This window comes from Eumetopias jubatus, unplaced genomic scaffold (genome assembly GCF_037043125.1).
Source record: "Eumetopias jubatus isolate StellerSeaLion01/CBP00866 unplaced genomic scaffold, mEumJub1_p1.0 scaffold_9, whole genome shotgun sequence".
NCBI classification, from domain to species: Eukaryota; Metazoa; Chordata; class Mammalia; order Carnivora; family Otariidae; genus Eumetopias; species Eumetopias jubatus.
Window position 1 is genome coordinate 48,464,091 of NW_028274815.1, and position 22,411 is coordinate 48,486,501.

The 22,411-nt window shown below is 41.1% G+C and overlaps 1 protein-coding gene across 1 annotated transcript; it reads left to right on the plus strand.

Moving 5' to 3' along the window:
• Positions 1–1,131: 1,131 nt before the first annotated feature.
• Positions 1,132–17,319, plus strand: EVA1A (eva-1 homolog A, regulator of programmed cell death). Its single transcript, XM_088026624.1, has 3 exons — positions 1,132–1,187; positions 1,458–1,627; positions 16,946–17,319. Exons 1-3 carry the CDS (start codon positions 1,132–1,134, stop codon positions 17,317–17,319), a joined length of 600 nt encoding a protein of 199 aa, XP_087882750.1.
• The last annotated feature ends 5,092 nt before the right edge of the window (positions 17,320–22,411 follow it).

Here is a 22,411-nt window from a genome sequence, read left to right on the forward strand (position 1 = left end):
GGGAATGGATCTGAAATAGCTTTGCACCACCACATACTCCGACATTTTCCAGTGACTTCACTGTCTTCCTGGGTCCTGAAGTCTTCACATCTTCAGAATAGTCTCTGAACTCAGAGCGGTGGTTCCAACTCTTCACCTGTATTGTATAGTTGTGACCTTTTAAGAACTCAAATGTTTGTTGAAGAAGGCCCAGGACTCTGGCCCAGAGAAGCAGAGTCCCTCAGCAGTAGCCAGCCCCTTCTCAGCCCCTGAAGCTCTGACTCCTCATCCTGCTACTCTTGGGCCTCTGGCTGCTCCAAGGACCTTGCGGTCATTTCTCTCTTACCTGCGGGTTGGGCTTTCTTTCCTTGCTGTGGTTTTCCCTGAGCCCATTGGAATCCACCAGAAAATGAGCTGTCTTCTCTGTTGTGACCCAGTCTCTCCACCTGCAGAATTGCAGCTCCCCAGGCCCTTTTGTGTGGTCCATGTTATTGAGACCATGACCCCCCTAAGAACCCATTTCTTCTCCAAGGACTGGAGGCTTCTGCTTCTTTAGCATTCCCCAACCTGACATCCCTCCACTCACTGTGATTCAGTTCCCCATCCTCAGCTTAGGGCAGCACTGAATAGGAGTTGTCAGGGTCTTTGCCACTTCTTCATCCCTTCATCTCAGCAAGAGCATCTCTGAGTGAACTGGGTAATGATAATGTCAGGTCTGAGCCGCTGCAGCAGCAGCTGGGGAGAGGATGTGCTCCATCAGCCAGAGGCTGAGCTGCTTAACACTGAGATCCCAAGTCCCTATTCTGAACCCTGGTGGCACGGTTCTGCTGGTGGGCAGGTTGTGGCAGTGTGTGTGTGTGTGTCTGTGTGTGTGTCTCTGTGTGTGTGTGGTTGGCCCATCATGGTCACAGGTGGAGTCATGAAACTGGGGGCAGAGAGTGGGCTCAAGCTCCCAAGTTCTTGTGGGCATTTAAGAACTGGAACCACTTCGGTATATCTGGGACAGCCAGCTCTGACCCATTGCCAAAGACACACAATTGGTGACCTGTGGGATGAGGCAAACTGATCAAAGTACAGCAATACTGTCAATGCTAGAGAAAGCAGAGCCAGGCAAAGGGGGGGGGGGGGTTACAGTGAGTGACCGAAGTGCTGATGGGCTGTGCCTCCAAGGTGAGCCAGACAGAATGCAATAAAAAGTTCCAGGGAAGGTGAGGGGAAAGTGTTAAAAGGGAACTGGGGAGGAGATATGGAAGAGAAAGAAGAAAGTCCAGGAAAAACAGAAATGGAAGGAGTTGCTGCTTCCTTGAAAGTCAAGAACTTGCTAGCTAGAACAAAGCACACAAGACCCCAGATCCCTGGCTGGGAAGGCTGGCTGGTATTTAGGAGACTGGTTCTTTGTTCTTGAGTCCGGTCTACCTGGAACACGGCCTCAGGAAAGCAGAATGTGTTCTCATCACTCACTTTGTGTTCCCAAACAGAAGAGAAGAGAGGGAGGTGCCGCCTTGGTCCAGCTCAAGCATTTCCAAGAGGCTTCCTCTGGATGCGACGTCGAGGCCGCCCTTCTGCTGTAGCACGGAGCTGGTGATTACCGAGTGCGTGAACATGGCTTTGCTCAGCAACATCCTAGCGGCCTATTCCTTTGTCTCAGGTAGTTGTCCAGTCTTGGCTGGGCCAGGGCTGAGGGCTGAGGCTATCTCCTGGGTGGCCATCAGTGGCCTTATTCTCAGGAGAGAAGTGCTACATAGTTGTAGCAGAGGGATTCTGCTGTGCTAAATTTTGGGTGAGAATTTTGAGATGAAAGATCCTCTGGTTTGAAAGTTAAGCTTGGCATTCTCTAATGTGGTAATCAGTGGCGGTGGTGGTGGGGACTCTAAAAGCTTTATCTTGCTAAAAATGTTTGGTTTCCTTTGGGCTCAAGCGAGTGAATGAAGTAGCCTGGGGCTATTGTCTTCCGGTCATTATGCATTTGACTCCCTGTGAGAGAAGCTCTTGGAGTATCCTCAGCCTGCTCATTTCTATGCAGTCGTTCTCAGTCCCGCCCAGGGGTGTGTGTGTGTGTGTGTGTGTGATCTGTGTTTGTGGGGCTGTATGAGGTGTGTGAGAACCTCCTGGGAGACATGAAGACACAAAGCATGTGAGTCTGAGAGAGCCTGATATTTGTCCCTTCCTTAATTCAAAGTTACACTCTTAGGAAGATGGCTTACTGTTCCTCAAGATCCTTTCTTGAGAACAGATGCTGTTCTTGTAAGAGGAGCCATTTAAAAATACATGAAAATATACTTCAATCAAGTTGAAATTAAAAAAAAAAAATACACGAAAATGCTCAATGGTTTCAATGACCAAACCAATTTTCTACTGCTTGAAGGAGTTTTACATTTTTTTTTTTTTGATAGTTGGCTTTCACTATGTTTTGTTTTGCTTGTTGTCTCAGGATGTTGTATAAAAAGGAAGGGGCTGAGGTTCTGATTAGAATCCCTCTAATCAGAGGACTGATTTTGCTTTCTGGTTCTCTAGCCAGGGTTGATATGTGGTAACCTCAGAGTTCAGATATAAAACCCGACATTTCTATTTACAGTGGCAAATCTGAGCCAGGGTTGAGGATAAAGGAAGCCCATGGGTTCTCTTTGAGAGAGGATCTCAGATGACATGTAACCTGATTTTAGAAGGGAGGACTTCTCAGGGGCGGCAAGATGCAGCATGTAGTCTACATAGGCCTCAAGGCCAGGGTTCTCCCTTCCTGGGTCAGCAAAGGCCTGGGTCATTGGTCAGCTCCTCACCACCCTAGGAAGTCTGGTGCCTGGGGCCTCCTTCCCCCTGGCACTGCACATCAGAGGAATCTCATCTTTGCTCTTTCTTCAAGGCCGTACTGGTATTATGTTTCACAAGCAATTGAATGATGATGCTCTCAACTCCCTAGTGAAGACGTCCCCAAAATGAAGTGGGTGGTGGCAGGGAGGGCCTGGAGGTTCCAAGGCCTCCAAGGACACTTGCAAATCAGCTGTTGCAAGAACATATCTTGGGTGAGAGCATACAGGCTCCTGGACTTTGGCGTTCTACTTGGCACAGGAAGTACCTGGCAGTTTTCCATTTCAGCCAGCATGACCCTGAGTTGTGATCATTAAACGTGGTAATTCATTGAATAGTCTGGTGTTTACCGTGTGTCTTGTGATCTTGCTAGGGCTGATAGATTGCATGGCCCTGTTTTTCATCCCCCCTCCAACCTTTCTCCTCCTCACCCCATATTCTGGAATTAAATATTGGTTGGGACACAGGAAGATAACGCTCCTTTTGAATAAATATGGGCTGAAATAAAAAGAGAATGCAAGGAAATGTAAAGTAAAGTGGCTAAAATAAAATGGGTCAGATCCAGCAAATGGACTTGCTGGCTGAAAATGAATTCTAAGTGTGATGGGCACCAATCCCTGGCTGTAAAGAAAATGAGTTAAGAGAATTTAAAATATGAAAGTGAATATAACAGATACAAAATAATTGTTTTAAAAGAAGAAAACGGAACAAATGGATTGAAGGCAATAATAAAAAGTATGTTCAGAGAAAATTGTAAAAAATGTCCTAATCTTGTAGCTCACTTATGTTCTCACTCAGCTGTATCTGGTCTTCAACTACACAGGGGCCCCTGATCCCTCCTAATTTCTTCCGGAGCATCAGTTGCCTCTTATTTTGTCCATGTGGTGCATCATTGCAGCAACATATTTGCTAATGCACACAACTCCCTTCTTCTTTGTCTAGCTCCTGATTAAAACAACAGGCAAAACACTAACTCTAAGTAAATCCCTCTTTCTCCCCTTTTGCCCTCTGCACTGAAGTAACCAAATGCTGCTACAGCTTTGCAGATTGAAACCATTAGAAATTCATGGTATCAAACCTCAGCTGAGCCTTTCAAGTCAGTCTCTATTTGCTTTTGGAAACATCTTGTTCTCATTCTTCACAATAGCCATTTCAAACCTTGACAATTTGAATAATTTTATTTTGTTTTTTAAAGATTTTATTTATTTATTTGACAGAGAGAGACACAGCGAGAGAGGGAACACAAGCAGGGGGAGTGGGAGAGGGAGAAGCAGGCTTCCCACAGAGCAGGGAGCCCCATGCGGGGCTTGATCCCAGGGCCCTGGGATCATGACCTGAGCCGAAGGCAGAAGCTTAACGACTGAGCCACCCAGGCGCCTCGACAATTCAAATAATTTTAAATACCTGTTTATCTAAATGTACCCTAAAATTATATGGCAAATGCAAACTAAGAGAAAAATGCAGCATTAATGAAGAAGGGTTAAAGTTTATAACATATAAAGAGCTTTTACCAATCAATAAAAGATCAGATTTCCCAAAGAATAGTAGACAAAAAACAAGAATCAGCAGTTTGCCAAGGAAAAATTACAAATCGCTGATAAAACATACACGGCCCGAGTTCAAGCAATTAAACAAATGCCAAATAAAAACAACAATGAGATTAACATTTTTATTTTATAAAATTCTCAAAGATTTGAGTGGTTATATATATAATTTCAGTTTTGGAGAAAGTGTGGAGAAATGAGTACTCACACACAGTGTTATGGGATTGTAAATTGCTACAACCTCTCTAGAGAGTGATTTGGGAACATCTGTCAAAAGCCTTAAAAACATGTATACCATTTAGCCAGAAGTTCCACATTTAGGAATTTATCCTAAGGAGATAACTAGGGATATGGGCAAAAATTTTACTATGAGGACAGTTGATCTCAGAACTGTTTATATAGTAAAAAATCAGAAAAATGGGTGAATATTAATTGAAATAGAAAAATGTTTATGATGTGTTTTTAAGTGAATGAAGCCTGTTACCATATAGCATATGCAGTATGGGGCCATTTATGTTTGTATATTCACATGTATATGTAAGTACATTTTATTGCAAATTATATCTGGATGCTGAGATTTTATGAATGTGTCTGTGTATTTTTAAATTTCTTTTGCTTAGCTGTATGCTTAAGTATTCTATACTTCATTGATACCACTTTTGTAATAAGTAATGTTATTTTATTGGAATTTAAAATTTAGAATTAGGGCACCTAGATGGCTCAGTTGGTTAAGCATCTGCCTTCGGTTCAGGCCATGGTCTCAGGGTCCTGGATTGTTGGGAATCCCTCCTCAGCTGGGAGTCTGCTTCTCCCTCTCCTCTCTGCCCCTCCCCCCTGCTTGTGCTCACTCACTCTCTCAAATAAATATAATCTTAAAAAATAAAATAAAATTTAGAATTATATCATCCATATATTTTAAAAATTACCACTTCCTTATTTTTTTCTGAATTCTAGACCTGTGTATCTAAATGCCCTGAACATTACAACTTGGGTGTGCCATAAACATTTCAAATTCAACCTGGCCTGCAATGGAATATTGTCCTTCTCTGTCAGTTGTTCTTTCTTTTAGGTACCATGTAGGGCATCACCTACGCCAGAAGATGTATCTTACTCACTGTGCATATCCAATTGCTTAGGGTCAGTCCATTTTGCCTCTCAGTGTTTCTCAGATGTGTCCCCTCCATTTTATTCCCACCATCAATGACTTAATTGATCCAAACCCCATTCTGTTTTTGCTTAGCTTGCATAACAGCATTTTCCATGGTCTATCTGCCTCCCATCTTGCTTCATAGCAAAGACTGTATTTTGTAGCAAAATGATCTTTCCAAACTAGGTCTGATGATGTAATTCTTTTTTATTTTTTAGAATACTTTAGTGGATCCTCATTATCTCTGGGATGAAATCCAAACACTTTTGTATGGTTTAATAGTTAGGATTGCTTTCAGCTGCAAATAATAGAAAGTCTCAACTTGGTGGCCTAAACACATAGGAGTTATCTTACCTTCATAACAAGAAGTCTGGAGGTAGGTGGTGCATTGGCTCAAAGATGTAGGGACCACTCTCTCTGTGATTCTCATGGCCTTTCTTTTCTGCTTGTCATCTCATGGCTGCAGAGCGGTAGCTGTTGCTCTTGCCTTCATTCAAGATGGGTGAAAAAGGAAGGACGATCCAGTAGCTCTCATATTTCATTGGCCAGAACTGTGTTACATGACCATCTAGCTGAAAAAAAATGACACAGCTTTTTCAACCTTTAGACCAGTGGTTCATAACCAGGGATGATTTTGCCCCATGGGGGACTGCAGGAAATATCTAGAAACACTTTTGGTTGTCACAACTGGGGTGGGGGGGTGCTGCTATTGGTCTCTAGCGGTGGAGAAACATACTACAATGCACGAGACAACCCCCTACAACAAAGAATTAACTGGTCCAAGAGGTCAATAGTGCTAAGTTTGGAAAACATGCTGTAGAGACAAGCAAGGGAGAAGAGATTTGGGGATAGTGTGAGTTCTCCAATCCGCAGTTTCTTATGTGGTTTCTCAGGGCTTTTAGTGTCTGAACTTGACTTCTCAGTGTTCTTGTTTAGTTGTAGAGCTCCCTGATCAAGATCTTACTCCAATTATTCTAAACCACTTCCTGCACCTTTTCTCACCTCTGCTTTTTTGCAGCCATTTCCTTTTCCAAGAATTCTTCCCTTCGGTCCTGGACTGGCTAACTCCCTCACAGTCTTCAGGTTCTAAGATCCTCTCTCCTCACTCCCCCACCCTGGCTTAGGTGCCTGCCCATCCATGTACTCCTCCACGCATGTTTTGTTTCCCTGTATCTCAGTACTGGGATTGGAGCAGTTAACATTTCTTGTTTCAGGTCTGTGCAAGCAACCCTTTGGGATCATAATGTAATAATTTATGATGAGGATAATCATCTCATTAATAGTAATAACCTCATAAATAACTTCTAATAGGGTTGTTAGAAAGATTAAATGGAATGATTGCTCTTTAATTTAATGTTTTGAATTGATAATACATTCTCCTGATCACTCTTCCATTTCCTTTCATTTCTTCCTTAAAAGTCACCTTCTCGATTAGATTCCGTCTGGTCACTCCACCTGCCTGCTCCCCTCCAGCACACATCTGACACTTCATACCCTCCTTCCTATTTTTACTGTTTTCTTCTCCTTATCACCTTATTGCCGTCTAACATACAACCTGTTTTATTTGTTTATCTTGTTTATTTACTATCTCTCCCAGTAGGATACAAGCTCCCAGGAACACTGAGATTTTTGTTTCTTTCCTCAGCCTCTAGAATAATGTCTGGCACCTATTAGGTGCTCAACTAATCAGTGCATATAAACATGGCTCAATGATCAAATGATATAAAAAGATATATAGTGAGAAGTCTTACCTCAGAGCTGGCCCCTCCATCCAGTCCCCACGTTTGAGCCATCATCCGTCCTTTCTGCATCCTTCCGGAGTTCTTTGTGCACAGGTAGGAAAAGATGAACATCCAGTCTCATCCTCGCCCCTTTTAAACACAGGTAGCATATCATACAGACTCTTTTGTGCTTTGCTTTCTTCACCAAAAACATTATCATGAAGATATGTTATATCGGTGTATAAAGAGCCTCCTCCTTTTAGATGACTATATACTGTTCCGTTGTACAGATGAACCATAATTTAACCAGTCCTCTTGTACAGATGAACCATAATTTAACCACTCAGTGGGAGTGGTTCAAATCTTTTCAAACAGGGCAACAGAGTTGCAATAAAAATAACTGTGGGCACACACACATGTTCAAGTGCATTTGTAGAATAAGTTCCAAAAAGTGGAATTGTTGGATCAAAAGGTGTATAAATTATTAGTTAAGGTCAGTATCACCAAAGTGCCACTTAAGGAGTTTTACCCATTTACTCTTTTTAAGATGCCTAAGAAGGTCCTGCAACACTATTTTTAAATTGTTGAGATTTGACAATCTGATAAATGAAAAATAATATCTAAATGTCATTTAATTTCTGTTTCTGTAGGTCACAGGTCAGCAAACGTTTTCTGTAAAGGGTCAGATAATAAATATTCTTGGTTTTGTGGGCCATACAGTCTCTGTTCTAACTACTGAACCCCTGTGCTGTTGGCGTGAAAGCAGACATAGAGCACAGACGAATGGGCATGGCTGTGTGCCAACAACAAAACACATGGTGGTCAGGTTTGGCTTAGGAGCCATAGTGTGCCAAGTCCTGCTTTGGGTGAGCAGCTTTTCATACACTGAACGGCCATTTGTCTTTCTTTTGCTGTGAACTCTCCATAATCTTTTGTCCATTTTCTGTATTGGTTGTTGGTCTTTTTTCTTAATGCTCTTTCTAGGCGTTCTTTATATACCAGCCCCTTGTCTCTGTGGCATATTTCAAATATTTTTCATAATTTTGGCATTTGTCTTTTAGCTTTGTTTACAGTAATTTTTTCCAACACAGATGCACTGGGCATCATTTATTTTTTTTTTATTTAAACAATATTCCTTGTTTTTTTTTTAATTTAAATTCAATTAGCCAACATAGAGTACATCATTAGTCTCAGATGTAGTGTTCAACAATTCATCTGTTGCGTATAACATCCAGTGCTCATCACATTGCGTGCCCGCCTTAATGCCCATCACCTAATATTTTTTGAATGTGTAACTGTAAGCACAGCGGCGTGAACTACGTAGTAGCCAGCCAGAATTTAAATCACTTTTCCTATGAGATTAGCTTGAGAGAGGTGGTCTCTTCGCAGTGAGGGAGCCTAACCCAGCATAACTCAATTGATAGTCACAAATTTGGGGTTTGAAGAAAGTACTGTAGTTTCTGTTTCATGTTATTCCCTTTTATACTGGAAATCCTGTGAGAGTTGAGAACCTTTGTGTCTTTAGCCCCAAAGGCACTATAGACTAACAGTAAATTTCTGTGGAATAAAACCGTTTATTGACCTACTGTATTAGAACAAATTTTAACAGTTGGACTATACTCTCCTGGAGAGGGTTTGGTAAAAGTAGTACTTTCATACACAGCTGATGGCAAGAAAATTTAATGTTATTACTTTTGAAAAGCCACTGGCAATATGTATTAAGAGGTATAAAAATATCCCCTTTAACATAAATATTCCTTTTCTGAGAATGCATTATAAGGCAACAGATGAAACAAGGAGAAAAGGAAGTAGCATTATACACAAAAGTACTCTATGCATTTGTCCAAACCCATACAATGTACAACACCTAGAGTGAACCCTAATGTAAAATATGGACCTTGTGTGATTATGATGTGTCAGTGTAGGTTCCTGAGTTATAACAAATGTATCGCTCTGGTGGGGGATGTTAATAATGGGAGAGGCTATGGGTATGTGCGGGTGAGGGTTATGGGGAATCTCTGTACTTCCCTCTTAACTTTGCTGTGAACCTAAAACTGCTTTTAAACATAGTCTTACAAGCAAACAAAAAAAGTATGCAGATAAATACATAAATTGTATAAATACAACCACGTAAATATAAATAAATATGTACATATTTATATGATAGGAAGAAAGAACAGAAGAAAATTCACTTCACTACACTATACAGTGTATAGTTATATTCATTATGGTGATTTTATAAATTTTTTTTCATCCGTTACTCTTTTAATGTTGTACCATTACACACACACATTTATATGTATACACACATATATACACATACATACATCTATTATACATATTTATGCATATATAATAAATTTATTACCTGGACTTTTAGAAATTGTGTATTCATGATATAATTCAGTAAGTATTTGTGAGATACACACAATGAGCAAGGCGATGTGCTGGATGTTCCGGAAATTCAAAGTGAAACAGGTGGATTCTGCCCACAAATTTTTCACTGTTGTATGGGAAAGATAGTCATTACATGACTAACTATAATACAACTACATAAAGTGCTGCCTAGATCAGAAGGGCTAATTAATCACATTCTTCCTCCCTTCCAGACTCAAGGAGCCAGAAAAGCATCAGAATAGGGTATCAACTGCAGCATTGGTTACGCCAGAGCAGAGAATGTTCAGGGCCTTCTACCTAGCTCCCCTGAGTCCTAGAGCTATAGGACCATAGATCTTTCCTGCCGTAGATGAAGGAAGGTGAGCAGGGTGGATTAGGATGATAGGTAATGTCAAAGGAAGACCTCTTTACCACCTGGCCTGGACAGGTGGTAAGGGAAGATGAAAGAGGCAAAAGCGAGGGAGTATACTCCAGAGCCAGCCTAGTGGGGCAGCGATTCTCCCACACCCCCTCTTCCCGAGGAAGAACAAGTCAGGGATGGAAGAAAGAGGGCAGCTTTCTCCAGCGTTTCAGAGAGGGCAGAAGTGTTAGGGGGAGTTTTTGCTTCTCTATGGGGAGGGGCAGAATCCCATAAAGAGGAATCCTTGCAAGGCTTTAAGAGTTCAGAGAAGAGATTATGCTGACTACTCCCTGATTCTACAAAAGCCCCATTACTCTTCTTTAAAACTATTTGTAAACATTTTTCTTTCCAATCAAGGGATTGCAAGCTTGGGGCGCCTGGGTGGCTCAGCTGGTTAAGCGTCTGCCTTCAGCTTAGGTCATGATCCCAGGGTCCTGGGATTGAGTCCCCACCTGGGCTCCCTGCTCGGCGGGGATTCTGCTTCTCCCTCTCCTTCTGCCTCTGCCTTTTCCCTTGTTCATGCTCTCTCTCTCAAAATAAAATAAGATAAGATAAAATAATAAGTATGTTTGTTAAAATATATTTATTAAATTAAATAAATAATAAATAAATAAATAAATAAAATCTTAAAAAAGGGGGGATTGCAAGCTTTGAGGCCAAAAGTCTAGGCAGGGGAACCAGTTACACTTGCACGGAGCCCAGCTGATCTGGCCTAGGCTGATGCTGCTCTCCTCCTATAGAGTCTGCTGGGCATGATCTGACCTCCGAGGGTGCAAATGAAATTAGCCCAGGACCTCCACATAGAGCCTCTTCCTGCCCATGAAAACAATGACCCTGCAGGAAGCAAGATACAGCAAAACATTTATTTTTATTTACTGAGGGAAAACAACTGACAATAGCCCTCCCCACTCTACTTCCTGGGCACTTAACAGCTGTCTGGATCTGGCCAAGACCAGGGTGGATCATTGGCCAGGAGGAAGTGACCTGGAGCACTGACTAGAAAAAACAACCACGAAAGAGCTACAGTTCTGATTTTTGCAGAAGCATGATGAAGAAAAACAAAACAAATTATATCAGCTGTGAAAATCAGCCCTGAGTCACCTCCTCAGGAACCAGTGAGGCCCAGTCAACTCTTTGCCCTCTCTCATTGCTTTTATTGGGCTTTTCTGGGAATCCATGTCTAAGAAAGCTGTAGGCAAAAGAGTATGTTTTCTGGTTGGAGTAGCAGGGTAGGATGCACTAGGTAAGCTAGAGGGAGAAGAGGGGTTCCCAAGATAAAGTTCAGTAACCATCCTCAAAGTTAACCTCTGAAATGGGGGCGTGGGGAGGGCAGGGTTTGAAAAACACGGAGACACACTCCAGGGAAGACAGAGTGGGATGAGAAGGGAAGGAAGAGAGGAGGAGGAAAAAAGATTAGATGGGTGGAGGGATGGAAGGAAGGGAGGTAGAGAATGTGGAAAGAAGGAAGAAAGGGAGAGAGGGAGGAAGGAAGAAAATAAATAGAGTTATCATTTATTGAATGCCTCTCCTTGCCAAGATCTTGGATAATCCCTTTTTGCCGGTCATCTGTAATACCTTTAACCTTTACCACAACTCAGCAGGGTAGGTAAGTAGTGTTTAAAAGATGACTGAGGGAGGCTTCAAATTGATGCTGGTCTGCCCAGTGGTTTTCCATCCTGGTAAAAGCATGGATTTGGGTATCTTTCCTAGAAAGCCTTCTCAGATCCCCATATCTGAACGTTAGCTTTTCCACTCACCTTTGTGTTTCTGGAGATCCCTCTTCATGCTTCTACAGAAACTCTTCCCTTTAGTATGGGAATGGGTGGGTCTGCTTCCCTGCTGGGCTGTTAAGCTCCTCAAGGCCAAGAGCTCCCTCAATCCTCTCAGTGTTTCCTGGGTATCAACTAGACAGAGTTCAGTTTCATCCTCCTTCGCTGAATATTTATTTATTTATTTATTTATTTATTTATTTATTTATTTGTTTATTTCAAGCAATCCATTAATTTTTATTGAGATATAATTGACATGACATTATGTAGATTTAAGGTTACAAAGTGTTGACTTGATACATTTATATATTGCAGTATGATTACCATCGTAACATTAACTACCATGTCTTTCACATCACCTAATTATCTTTCTTTCCATGGTGAAAACAAGATCTAGTGTCTTAGCAACTTTAAAGTCGATAATACAATATTGTTTTCTATATTCACTAGGCCGTGCTTTAAACCTCCAGGACTTATTTATCTACTGGTTGCAAATTTGTGGCCTTAAACAACACATACCCAATTCTCTCACTCTCCAACCTTTATTAACCATTACTATACCCTGTTTTTATGAGGTCTTTTTTAGATTCCGCATATTAGTGATATCATACAGTATTTGTCTTACTTTTTTTGACTTAATCTCAATTAGAATAATGTACTTAAGGTCACAACACATTTTCTTTATCCATTCATCTCTTGACGGACACTTAGGTTGTTTCCATGTCTTGGTTATTGTGAATAATGCTGCTGCGAATATGGGAGTGCAGATAGCTCTTAAAGACAGTGATTTCATCTCCCTATGTTTCCTTGATCATCTTAAAGGATGCAGGAAAAGTATTTGACAAAATACAACATCCTTTCATGATAAAATCCTTAACAAATTGGGTATAAAAGGAGCATACCTCATTATAATAAAGGCCATATATGACAAACCCACAGCTAACATCATGCTCATTGGTAAAACATCGAAAGCTCAACTGCATACAAAAGCTCCACCCGTTTATTCCCCCTCTTTATAGTTTTGATGTCACCATTTACCTCTTTTTATATACTGTGTTCATTAACAGATTATAATAGTTACAGTTATTTTTAGTACTATTTTCCTTTAACCTTTATACCATAGTTTAGTGGTTAACACACTATTCTATTACAGATTTAGAGTTTTCTAAATCTGATTGCATACTTACCTTTACCAGCTTGTTGTACACTTTCAGATGTTTTTGTGCCACTAATTAGCATCTTCTCACTTCAGCTTGATGGACTCCTTTCAGCATTTCTTGTAAGGCAAGATACCTTCAGCTTTTGTTTCACTGAGAAAGTCTTTATTTCTCCTTCATATCTGAAGAATAACTGTCATATAGAGTATTCTTGGCTGGTAATTTTTTCTTCAACATTTTGACTATGTCATTCCACCCTCTCTCTCCTGGCCTGTGGGGTTTCTGCTGAGAAATCCACTGATAGCCTAATCCTAAATTATACTTTTTTCCCCCCTCTCGATACATTTAGGTTTCTTTTTCTTTGATTTTTGGCAGTTCCACTATAATGTGGCTTGGAGGTCTTTTTGCATTGAGATAATAGGGTGATCTATTAGCTTTGTGAACTTGGATGTCAAAGTGTCTCCTCAGTTTTGGGATGTTTTCAGCTATTATATTTTAAAACAAACCTTCTGGCCCCTTCCTCCTCTCTTCTCCTTCTGGAACCCTGATTATGCTAGTATTTGTACATTTGACCAAATCCCATAGATCACATAGGCTTTCTTTGCTGTTTGTCATTCCTTTTTCTCTGTTTGCCTTGCACGGGTTTGTTTGAAAAGCACTGTCTTCTAGGTCACTTATTTTGTCTTCCATTTGATTTACTCTGCCGCAGATTCTCTCTATTGCATTTTTCATTTCAATCATTGAATTCTTCAGCTCCAGAATTCTGTCTGGTTCTTTCTTATGGTTTCTATCTTGTTGCTAAATTTCTCATTTTGTTCATGTATTTTTTCCTGATTTCACTGAATTATCTTCTGTGTTTTTTTGTAGCTCACTGTTTCCTCAAAACAGTTATTTTGAATTCTTTATCTGCTAGATCATAAGATTTCATGTCTTTGAAGTCTTTATTGAAGGATTATCTTTTGATGATGACATGTTTTCTTGATTCTTCATGTTCCTTGTAATTTTGTGTTGCTGCTTTGCCTTTGAAGTAAAAGACACCTCCTCAACTCTTCACTAGTTGCTTTCAGATGGGGTATATTGTTTGTTGGTCCTGTTGTATATGGGGTTCTCTCAGACCTTGTATTTATACACCTGCTCCACACTTCTTGCTCCCTCTTGTGGCAGAATTCTTAAGCTTTTAGTCTTCTCTGGATCTTACCGCTCACCTGGTTGGCTCCTGGAAACCTCTCTTTTGTTTTTCCAGAAGGTGGTGCTACAGCTCAAGATTGTGGTTTCTCTCTTGCCCACAGTTCCAGGTCTGTTTTTCTGATAGCACTCTGGTTTACCCAACTTTTGCTGCCAATCTTGGAGCCCGAGTAAGGAGCCACCTTAGAGTGAGGGAAGGTATGGGTTTAGTACTTGGGGTATTAGGGATGTCTGCCAGCTGGTAGGAAGATCCTTGGCTCTGGTTCTCCCAGAGTCTTGTGAGTAGGCGTTCTCCAGACATGCTGAGCTCAGTCAGCATGAACCGTGTCCCTTTATAATGCCCTTTGATATTCTTACTTGCCTCTTTCCCAATTTATTCCCTCCTCTCAGTCATGGAGGTCCCACTTTAGTACTCTGGATGTTGCTGGAGGGAAATGGGTTTCCTGTGCAGCATCTGGCAAAGCTAGGGTAACCAGGCACTCACACACTGCTCCCCTTTCCCCCCCAGAGTGGTGCCACGGGATAGTTCAATTCTGTGTTGTGTCAACTTGGGGTGGGGGAGGGGCACTGCTGGAAAATTTCCTTCAAACTTGTTTTGTTTGTTTGTTTCCTTCAGTGATGTGCTGGAATTCTGTTTTATCCATGGGTATTTGCCCAGGTCAACACTTTTCAAGATTTTCCCCAAACACAGCTGGGAAGGGTCAGGGTTGGGGTTGCTAGTTCCACGGTCCAAACCAAAGCCTGTCTGCAGTCTGTCTATTACTGGATGATCTGGTGGGTGGGTGGGTGAGACTCCTCCTGGGTTTCTTGGCCTATGCTGTTGGATCACAGGACTCCCACAGAGACACTTTTGTTTGTGGGTGGATGCTTAATTAGCTGTTAAAAAAAAAGGGGACACAAAAAATTGGGATATCTTACACCACCATGATATTGGTCACCCCTGTTTCACCACATTTGTGTTGTTTGTTGACTACCCTTGTATCTGCTACTAGTGTCTTCTATTTTCTTCTCTCCTCTCATCTTTTTACCTAAAATTTATATCTATTGTATTCAGATCACTGTCATTTTGGTAGAAGTTTCAAAGGGAAGGAGGCATCATAAACACATGCATTCAATATGCTGTGTTTAGACTGATAGAACCTTTTTTGTGTACAATTAAGAATGCATAACTTCAAAATGCCTATGCCCTTTGATGCAGTTGTCCTATTTCTAGATAAAACTCACCTGTAGAAATAATTCTACATGTATATAAAGAGATGTGTACAAGGATACAAGCATGTTGACATTAGCATTGCTCATAATAGTGAAAAATTGTAAACCATTTATGTGATAGTATTAAGGAAATAGTTAAACTTTGATATGTCTATACTACAGAAGACTATGCAGTAGTCAAAAAGAATGCTCTTGGCATATCTGGAAATCTCTCTGGGAAATATTCTTAAGTTTAAAAAAAACGGATATATATTATATATGATCCCACTTATATTCTTTAAAAACCCACAAAACAATGTATGTTTTGATTCATACTAACTAGTGAATAAAGATTATGGAAAACTAATTTGCTGATGGTAATCTTGAGTCCTGTCAGATTGACCATGCCCTGGGACCCAAGGCCAGGCATGCCCCTATGTTCCCAAACTTACCACAAACGGAAGGCTGTTCACCCAAAGGCTCTCATCCTGTTGAGCACATCAGACAGGGATCATCACTGGGCCTACAAAGCATATTGCACATTAACAGAATGATTATTCTCTTTTCTCACCAAGGAAAACTGCAAATTTCTCCCCCACAAAGTCACCTGATGAGGTCATCGCAAAATACCTACACTGGTTTTCCATCTGTGACTGTATAAGTTATCAATTGCTGCACAGCAAATTACCTCAAAACTTAGTGACTTGAAACAACACACATTTATTATCTTGTTTCTATGGGTCAGGCCAGGCCTACACCAGGAGGGCGTGATTCACTTCCAAACTCATGCATATGGCTGTTGGCATGATTCAGTTCTTTGTAAGCAGTTAGCCAGAAGCTACTCTTAGTTCCTTGCTATGTGGGCCTCTCTGTAGAGCAGCTCACAACATGATAGCTGGCCTCATCAGAGCAAGTGAGTGAGAAAAGCCAGAGAAAACGCATAAGCAAGTTGGAAGTCAGTCTTTTGTAACTTAATCTTAGACTCATCCATCACTTTTGCCATATTCTGTTTTTTAGAAATAGATCACTGGGTCTGGCCCACTAGGTCCAGCCCTCAAAGGAAGGGGCTTGTATAAGAGTCAGAATACTAAGAGGTGGGGGGCATCTCAGGAACTGACCACATGTGTTGACTTAGGCCTGTGATGGTATAGTTAGAATAAAGGAGGCATTGGTCCTTGATTTTATTTATAAATTTGTCGTCAAAAAAAAAAAAAGCTGCTTACATCTGTGATTAAAAGTTTCTTCAGGGGTTGCAGGAGCAAATTCAGAAGCCAAGAATCTTCCTCTGTAGGCGAAAATAGGCTTTAAACATGTATATACCTCCTAAGCAAATGACGTTTAGGTACAGTTGCTTGCTTATAATACATCCTAAATAATACTTTTCTTTCTTTTATCTTTTCATTCTGAAATTACTTCAAATTTAAAGTTGCAAGAATAGAGGAAAAGAATCCCATACGCCCTATACCCAGATTCACCATTCGTTGATAATTATGTTTTGAATACACTATGTAGTTTGTCACATGGGAAGGCAATATTTGTAACCATCGGAGCTTTGGGGTGTGGTGAGAGGTGTGCAAGGCGGGCAGGAGCCCTATGTGCTCTCTGCATATGGAGTCGTCATCTCTCAAATGCCTCTTCCTCCTCCTGCAGAAAATCCCGAGCGAGCAGCTCTGTACTTTGTCTCCGGCGTGTGCATCGGGCTGGTGCTCACCCTGGCTGCCTTGGTGATGAGAATCTCTTGCCACACGGACTGCCGGCAGCGTCCCCGGAAGAAGTTCCTGCAGGACCGAGAGAACAGCAGCGACAGCAGCGACAGCGAGGATGGCAGCTCAGACACGGCGTCTGACATCTCGGTCAGGAGGCACCGCCGCTTCGAAAGGACTTTGAACAAGAACGTGTTCACCTCGGCCGAGGAGCTGGAGCGTGCCCAGCGGCTGGAGGAGCGGGAGCGCATCATCAGGGAGATCTGGATGAATGGCCAGCCCGAGGTTCCCGGGACCAGGAGCTTGAACCGCTACTACTAGCGGCGGGAGCCCAAGCCCAAGCCCGTGCCGCAGGAAGTCCTCGGAAAGGGCCAGGGGCCGCAGGGAGGGTGGGCACAGAGCTGAACACAGTTCTGCTGCAGTCCTGGGGTCAGAGATAAGCAGGGCACGCCCATTTTCTAGCCAGGAGGACTGAGCTTTCCTTTTCGACTAAATTTATGGAGAAGTAGAAAAACCAAGTCAGTTCATCAATCTTTGCAGGTTGTAGAATGGTGCTGAAAAACCCTCCCCAGCAATCTGGATGGAGATTAGAGAAACGGGACTGTGGTTTCTCTTGATTTCTGAGGATCTCAGAAGTTTCTGCAGACTTCATTGCTATGTGTTACTCCTTTACAAAAGAAGATTATCATGGCATGAAGGCTAGGAATAGCAGGGTGAACTTAACCCAGTAAATGCAATTTTCTAAATGACCCCATGCTATGGAGGTGACTCTCATCTAGATAGCATGATTTATGATTATTATTTAAGGCTGATTTTTAAAAATCTTGTGTTGCAATGGCAACCTTGTCCATTTTAACTGGCACCTCAGGGATTAAAATCCTATTTTTTAGTATAGTTCCCACCTCATTCATGAAAATGGGTAGAATTACTGTATTATGGGAGATGTGTCAGTGAGCTAGAAATATCAATAACCTCAAAGGATGAAGGGTTTTATTTTAAATAGTTTATAAAATATATATTAACATGCATATTTGAAGATGGTGCATAAGAATAAAAGCTGTGTTTTCCCCCTTTTTGGAGAGAAGAAATTTTGTTATGACTCTAGATAATTATGATTTTAAACATTTTGTTAAAAAAAAGAGTTTGGATTTCCAGGAAAAGAATGGGAATAGGAGATGAGAAATAAAGCCAAAATTAGGATGAGATTAAAAAAAATGCTACATTCTTTTTTGTGTTTCATGTCCGTCTCTGTTGTAATGCTTACTTTAAATGGCAACCCTTTTACATAGGTGGCTATGGTCTTTTGCCAGGCCCTTTCAACAACTGGAGAATTGGGAGAAATGGAGAAACTGGAGAATAAAGAAATGGCCGCTGTGTGACTAACTGAGGACCTTTCATTTGCTGTGTGTTGTATATTATAGTTACAATGTAGCTGAGTTGTTGTTAAGCAGAGGATAGGCTTGTCCAAGGCTAAGAATAAGATGGTGGCCATATGGAGAAGGGAAGTCAGTAGAGAAGAAAGACAGCAAGGCTGAAACACATTTAGAAATGGGTTACAGAGAAGGAAGCAGCATCCTCCAGCCTTATAGACAGGAATAGTGAGTTCTATCTGTCGGCTCCCTTCTCTTGACATGCAGTGGGTTCCTTAGTCAGCCAGTTTGGCTGTTCCCGAGCCTTCCTACTGACATCCATCGGCGTCATCACCAAGCCTGAAAGGATGGTTGGGAGACTTTCTCTGCTGGGGTCTCTATTGCTTTAGCAACCCGCTGTCTGTGATAAGGGCTTGGAAGGCTGTCTTAAGAAGTGAACACTCACAAATCTCTGTTTGCCCAGGGGGCAATACAGTTGGCTTGAAACCATGGTGGCTGATCTGATTATATCATTTTGGGTTGCCCCATTGGCTCGTAACAACTGCCAAAAATCTTGTAAATCAGTGTCTTTGAATCTGGGTTCCCACTCTTGTGATTTCAGTCCCTAGGCAATAATTGTCTAGGCTTCAAATTAATAACACCTGTGGTCTCTGTCTCTTAGAAAAGTGAAACAAGGTGTTGCTTTCATCCCCAGAATTCACCCAAAGCTGATAACAGGGAAGGATATGACCCTTGTTAGGCCAGGGGCTAAGGGGGCTGCAGTAATGGAGGTGTTTGGGAAGGTTCTGGGTCATCTGGCTTTCTTACCCCAATATCCTGATGCCTTTCTACCAAGTCCATAAAGTTCCTATCTTTAGGGTGGTGGGGACTTTGCCTAAGGCACAAAATACTAGATAACAGTTTAACCCACTGCTTCACTTCCATATACTAAGGATTTCAGCTTTTCAGCCAAAGATAGGGAGACCTCAATTGTTATATTCCTTATCTTGACTCAAGTAGTTCCACATTTAGGTCTGTCATTCCTTGTTCCAGTTTCTGCATTAGGCCATTTCATTTGCAACAGAATAATATCCAACTTAAGAGCATTTATTGGTTCATATAACTGGGAAAAGTAGCCCTGGATCAGGCTTCATGGATGACGGGGTCCAGATGCTGAAAGGCTACCAAAAGTTTGTTCTTTCTCAGCTCTCATCTCTGCTTCTCTCTCTTGCTGGTCTCATTTTCTTCTACTTCAGATGAAACTGTGACCTATGTATACCTCTACAGTGTACTGGATTAATTGCTACTGACCAAGCTCCCATATAGCTCACAGGTTGTGTGTGTTTTGGGGGGAAGGGTGGGGGGCAAGGGGGGTGGGGTGGGGGGGCAGTTTCACAGTTAACTTAGCTCAGAAGACAGCATGGAAAGGATGCTTCTGATGCAGCTTCCCTGGTCTTCCATGGTTCCTCAGAGAAGCACTCGCTGACAGTTAAACATCTAAGAAGATGTTAGGAGTACAGTTACCCTAGGAAGCTCCCACCCACTTCCTTTAAGGGCCTCTTTCTGCACTGTGAAGCACAGGTGGTCACCATCCACTCATGGCATATCTGAACCCCCTCAGCTGAACCTTCACTACTGGCAGGGAGTGCACCCTAGGCACTTTTGGACTTAACATCATTCCAATATAAGGACATGAAAGGAAAGAAACATCTTGCCTCAAGGTTCAAAATTAAAATCACAGAGAAGGACTACTTGGCCTGGCTTGTATAGTGCTCCTTCTAGGAGTTCTACCATGTCAGATATTACATTTAAGTCTTTTTTAAGGATTTGTTTACCTACTTTAGAGAGAGAGAAGCAAAGGGAGAGGGAGAGAGAATCCTAAGCAGACTCTGTGATAAGCACAAAGCCTAATGCAGGGTCAATCCCATGACCTCAAGATCACTACCAGAGCTGAAACCAAGAGTTGGGCACTCAACCAACAGCTCCACCCAGGCACCTCTACATTTAAGTCTTTAATCCATTTTGAGTTAATTTTTGTGAGTCGTGTATGATGGGGCTCAATTTCATTCTTTTGCATGTAAATATCCAATTTTCCCAGCACTATTTATTGAAGAGACAATCCTTTTCATATTGAGTATTCTTGGCTCCCTTGTCAAATATTACTTAACTATATATGTGTGGGCTTACTTCTAGAATCTCAGTTCTGTTCCATTGGTATATGTGTCTGTTTTTGTGCCAATACCAGACTGTCTTGATTACTACAGATTTGTAATATGATTTGAAACCAGGAAGTGTGATGCTTCCAGCTTTCTACTTCTTGCTCAAGCCTAATTTGGCTATTTGGGGTCTTTTGTGGTTCCATATGAATTTTAGGATTATTTTTTCCTATTTCTGTAAAAAGTGCCTTTGGAATTTTGATAGGGATTGCACTAAATCTATAGATGGCTTTGGATAGTATAGACATTTTAACAATATTAATTTTTCTAATCTACGAACATGGGATATCTTTCCATTTATTTGTGTCTTCTTCAATATATTTCATTAAAGTCTTACAGTTTTCTAGGTACAGATCTTTCACCTACTTGGTTAAATTTATTCTTAAGTTTTTAATGGTATTGTAAATGGAATTGTTTCCTTTATTTCTTTTTCAGATGGTTCATTATTGAGAAATACAACAGATTTTTGTATTTTGAATCCTGTAACTTTGCTGAATTTGTTCATTAGTTCTAAGAGTTTTTTGGTGGAGTCTTCTAGGTTTTCAATATATAAGATAATGCAACCTTCAAACAAAACAAGTATACTTCTTCCTTTCTTATTTGGATGCCTTTTATTTCTTTTTATTTCCTAATTTCTCTGGCTAGGACTTGTAGTACTATGTTGAATAGGACCGTTGAGAACTGGCACCCTTGTCTTGGTCCTGACCTTAGAGGAAAATTTTAGACCTTTCACTGTTGAGTATGTTATTAGCTGTGGGCTTGTCATATGTGGCCTTTATTAAGTATTTATTGAGAATTGTTATCATGAAAGGATACATTTAAGTTCTTATGCTTTAATTGGACTTACTTTATACTCACTGAGGGTATCTATCCATCCATCTCCCTTTGCAATAATTCATGTTAGAGTCAAAGTTAACTTGTTCCCGCCTTTCCCCTCTTGATGCTAAATATTTTCACACTTACTTATTTTTCTCATGGTACTTTTTCCCTTTTACGCTAATATTTTATTTACACATATAAATTTCTAGTATTCATTGTGTTGAAGTAAAATGGCCCCACTTCCTGCCTGTTGCCATCGCTTTCACAGCTTTAGCATCATTCTTATCAGAGTGGCTGTTCTGATAGCTATACTTACTCTTCTAATCAGCTTTGGGCAGAGCAAAATGAGCCTCATTTATTATGTTTTTCCTCATCTTCTCAACCTATATCAAGATAACACATATTAAAAGATGGATTCCTCTTGAAAATTGTGGTTGAAAAAAAATTGTGGTCAGAAAGGGGTGTCAGTCTTCTAATTATCTCCCAGCCCAAATCAGTCTTTATAGATCAGGATACATCCTTTCTTTGCCCTAAATATTGGATTTAATATTTAACAAATTTAGTACTCTTAAGTATTAGGCTTCAGGGTAGGAGTCTCCCCAGGTCTTGCTTGAGAATCTGCATCATGACCTCACTTTATCCTAATTGTAGATTTGAAAATTCATGAATTTTTCTTTAAGTTTTAAATATATGAATTGCTCTTTCACCCTGGGATAAGAGTATCTTCCTTACATTTAACAAATAGAATCAAATCTTCCCTTGTGTCCCCTCGGTTGCTTGCACACTCACACTCTATGTGATTTTTCTGCACCTACCTTTGTGGCCTAGCCTTTAAGCCCCTGGCAGCTGTACAGTACCTTATTCACCTCTGTATTCTCAGTGTGCATGCAGGACCTGGATCATAGTAGCTTCTCATTAGATAGTTTTGAATAATAAAATAACACAAAGCCTCAGAGAATGGGAAATAGGACTAATTGCAGTGTGCTGTTCTACAGAGCTTCAGAGCCTTAACTGTTTGCAACGAAGATG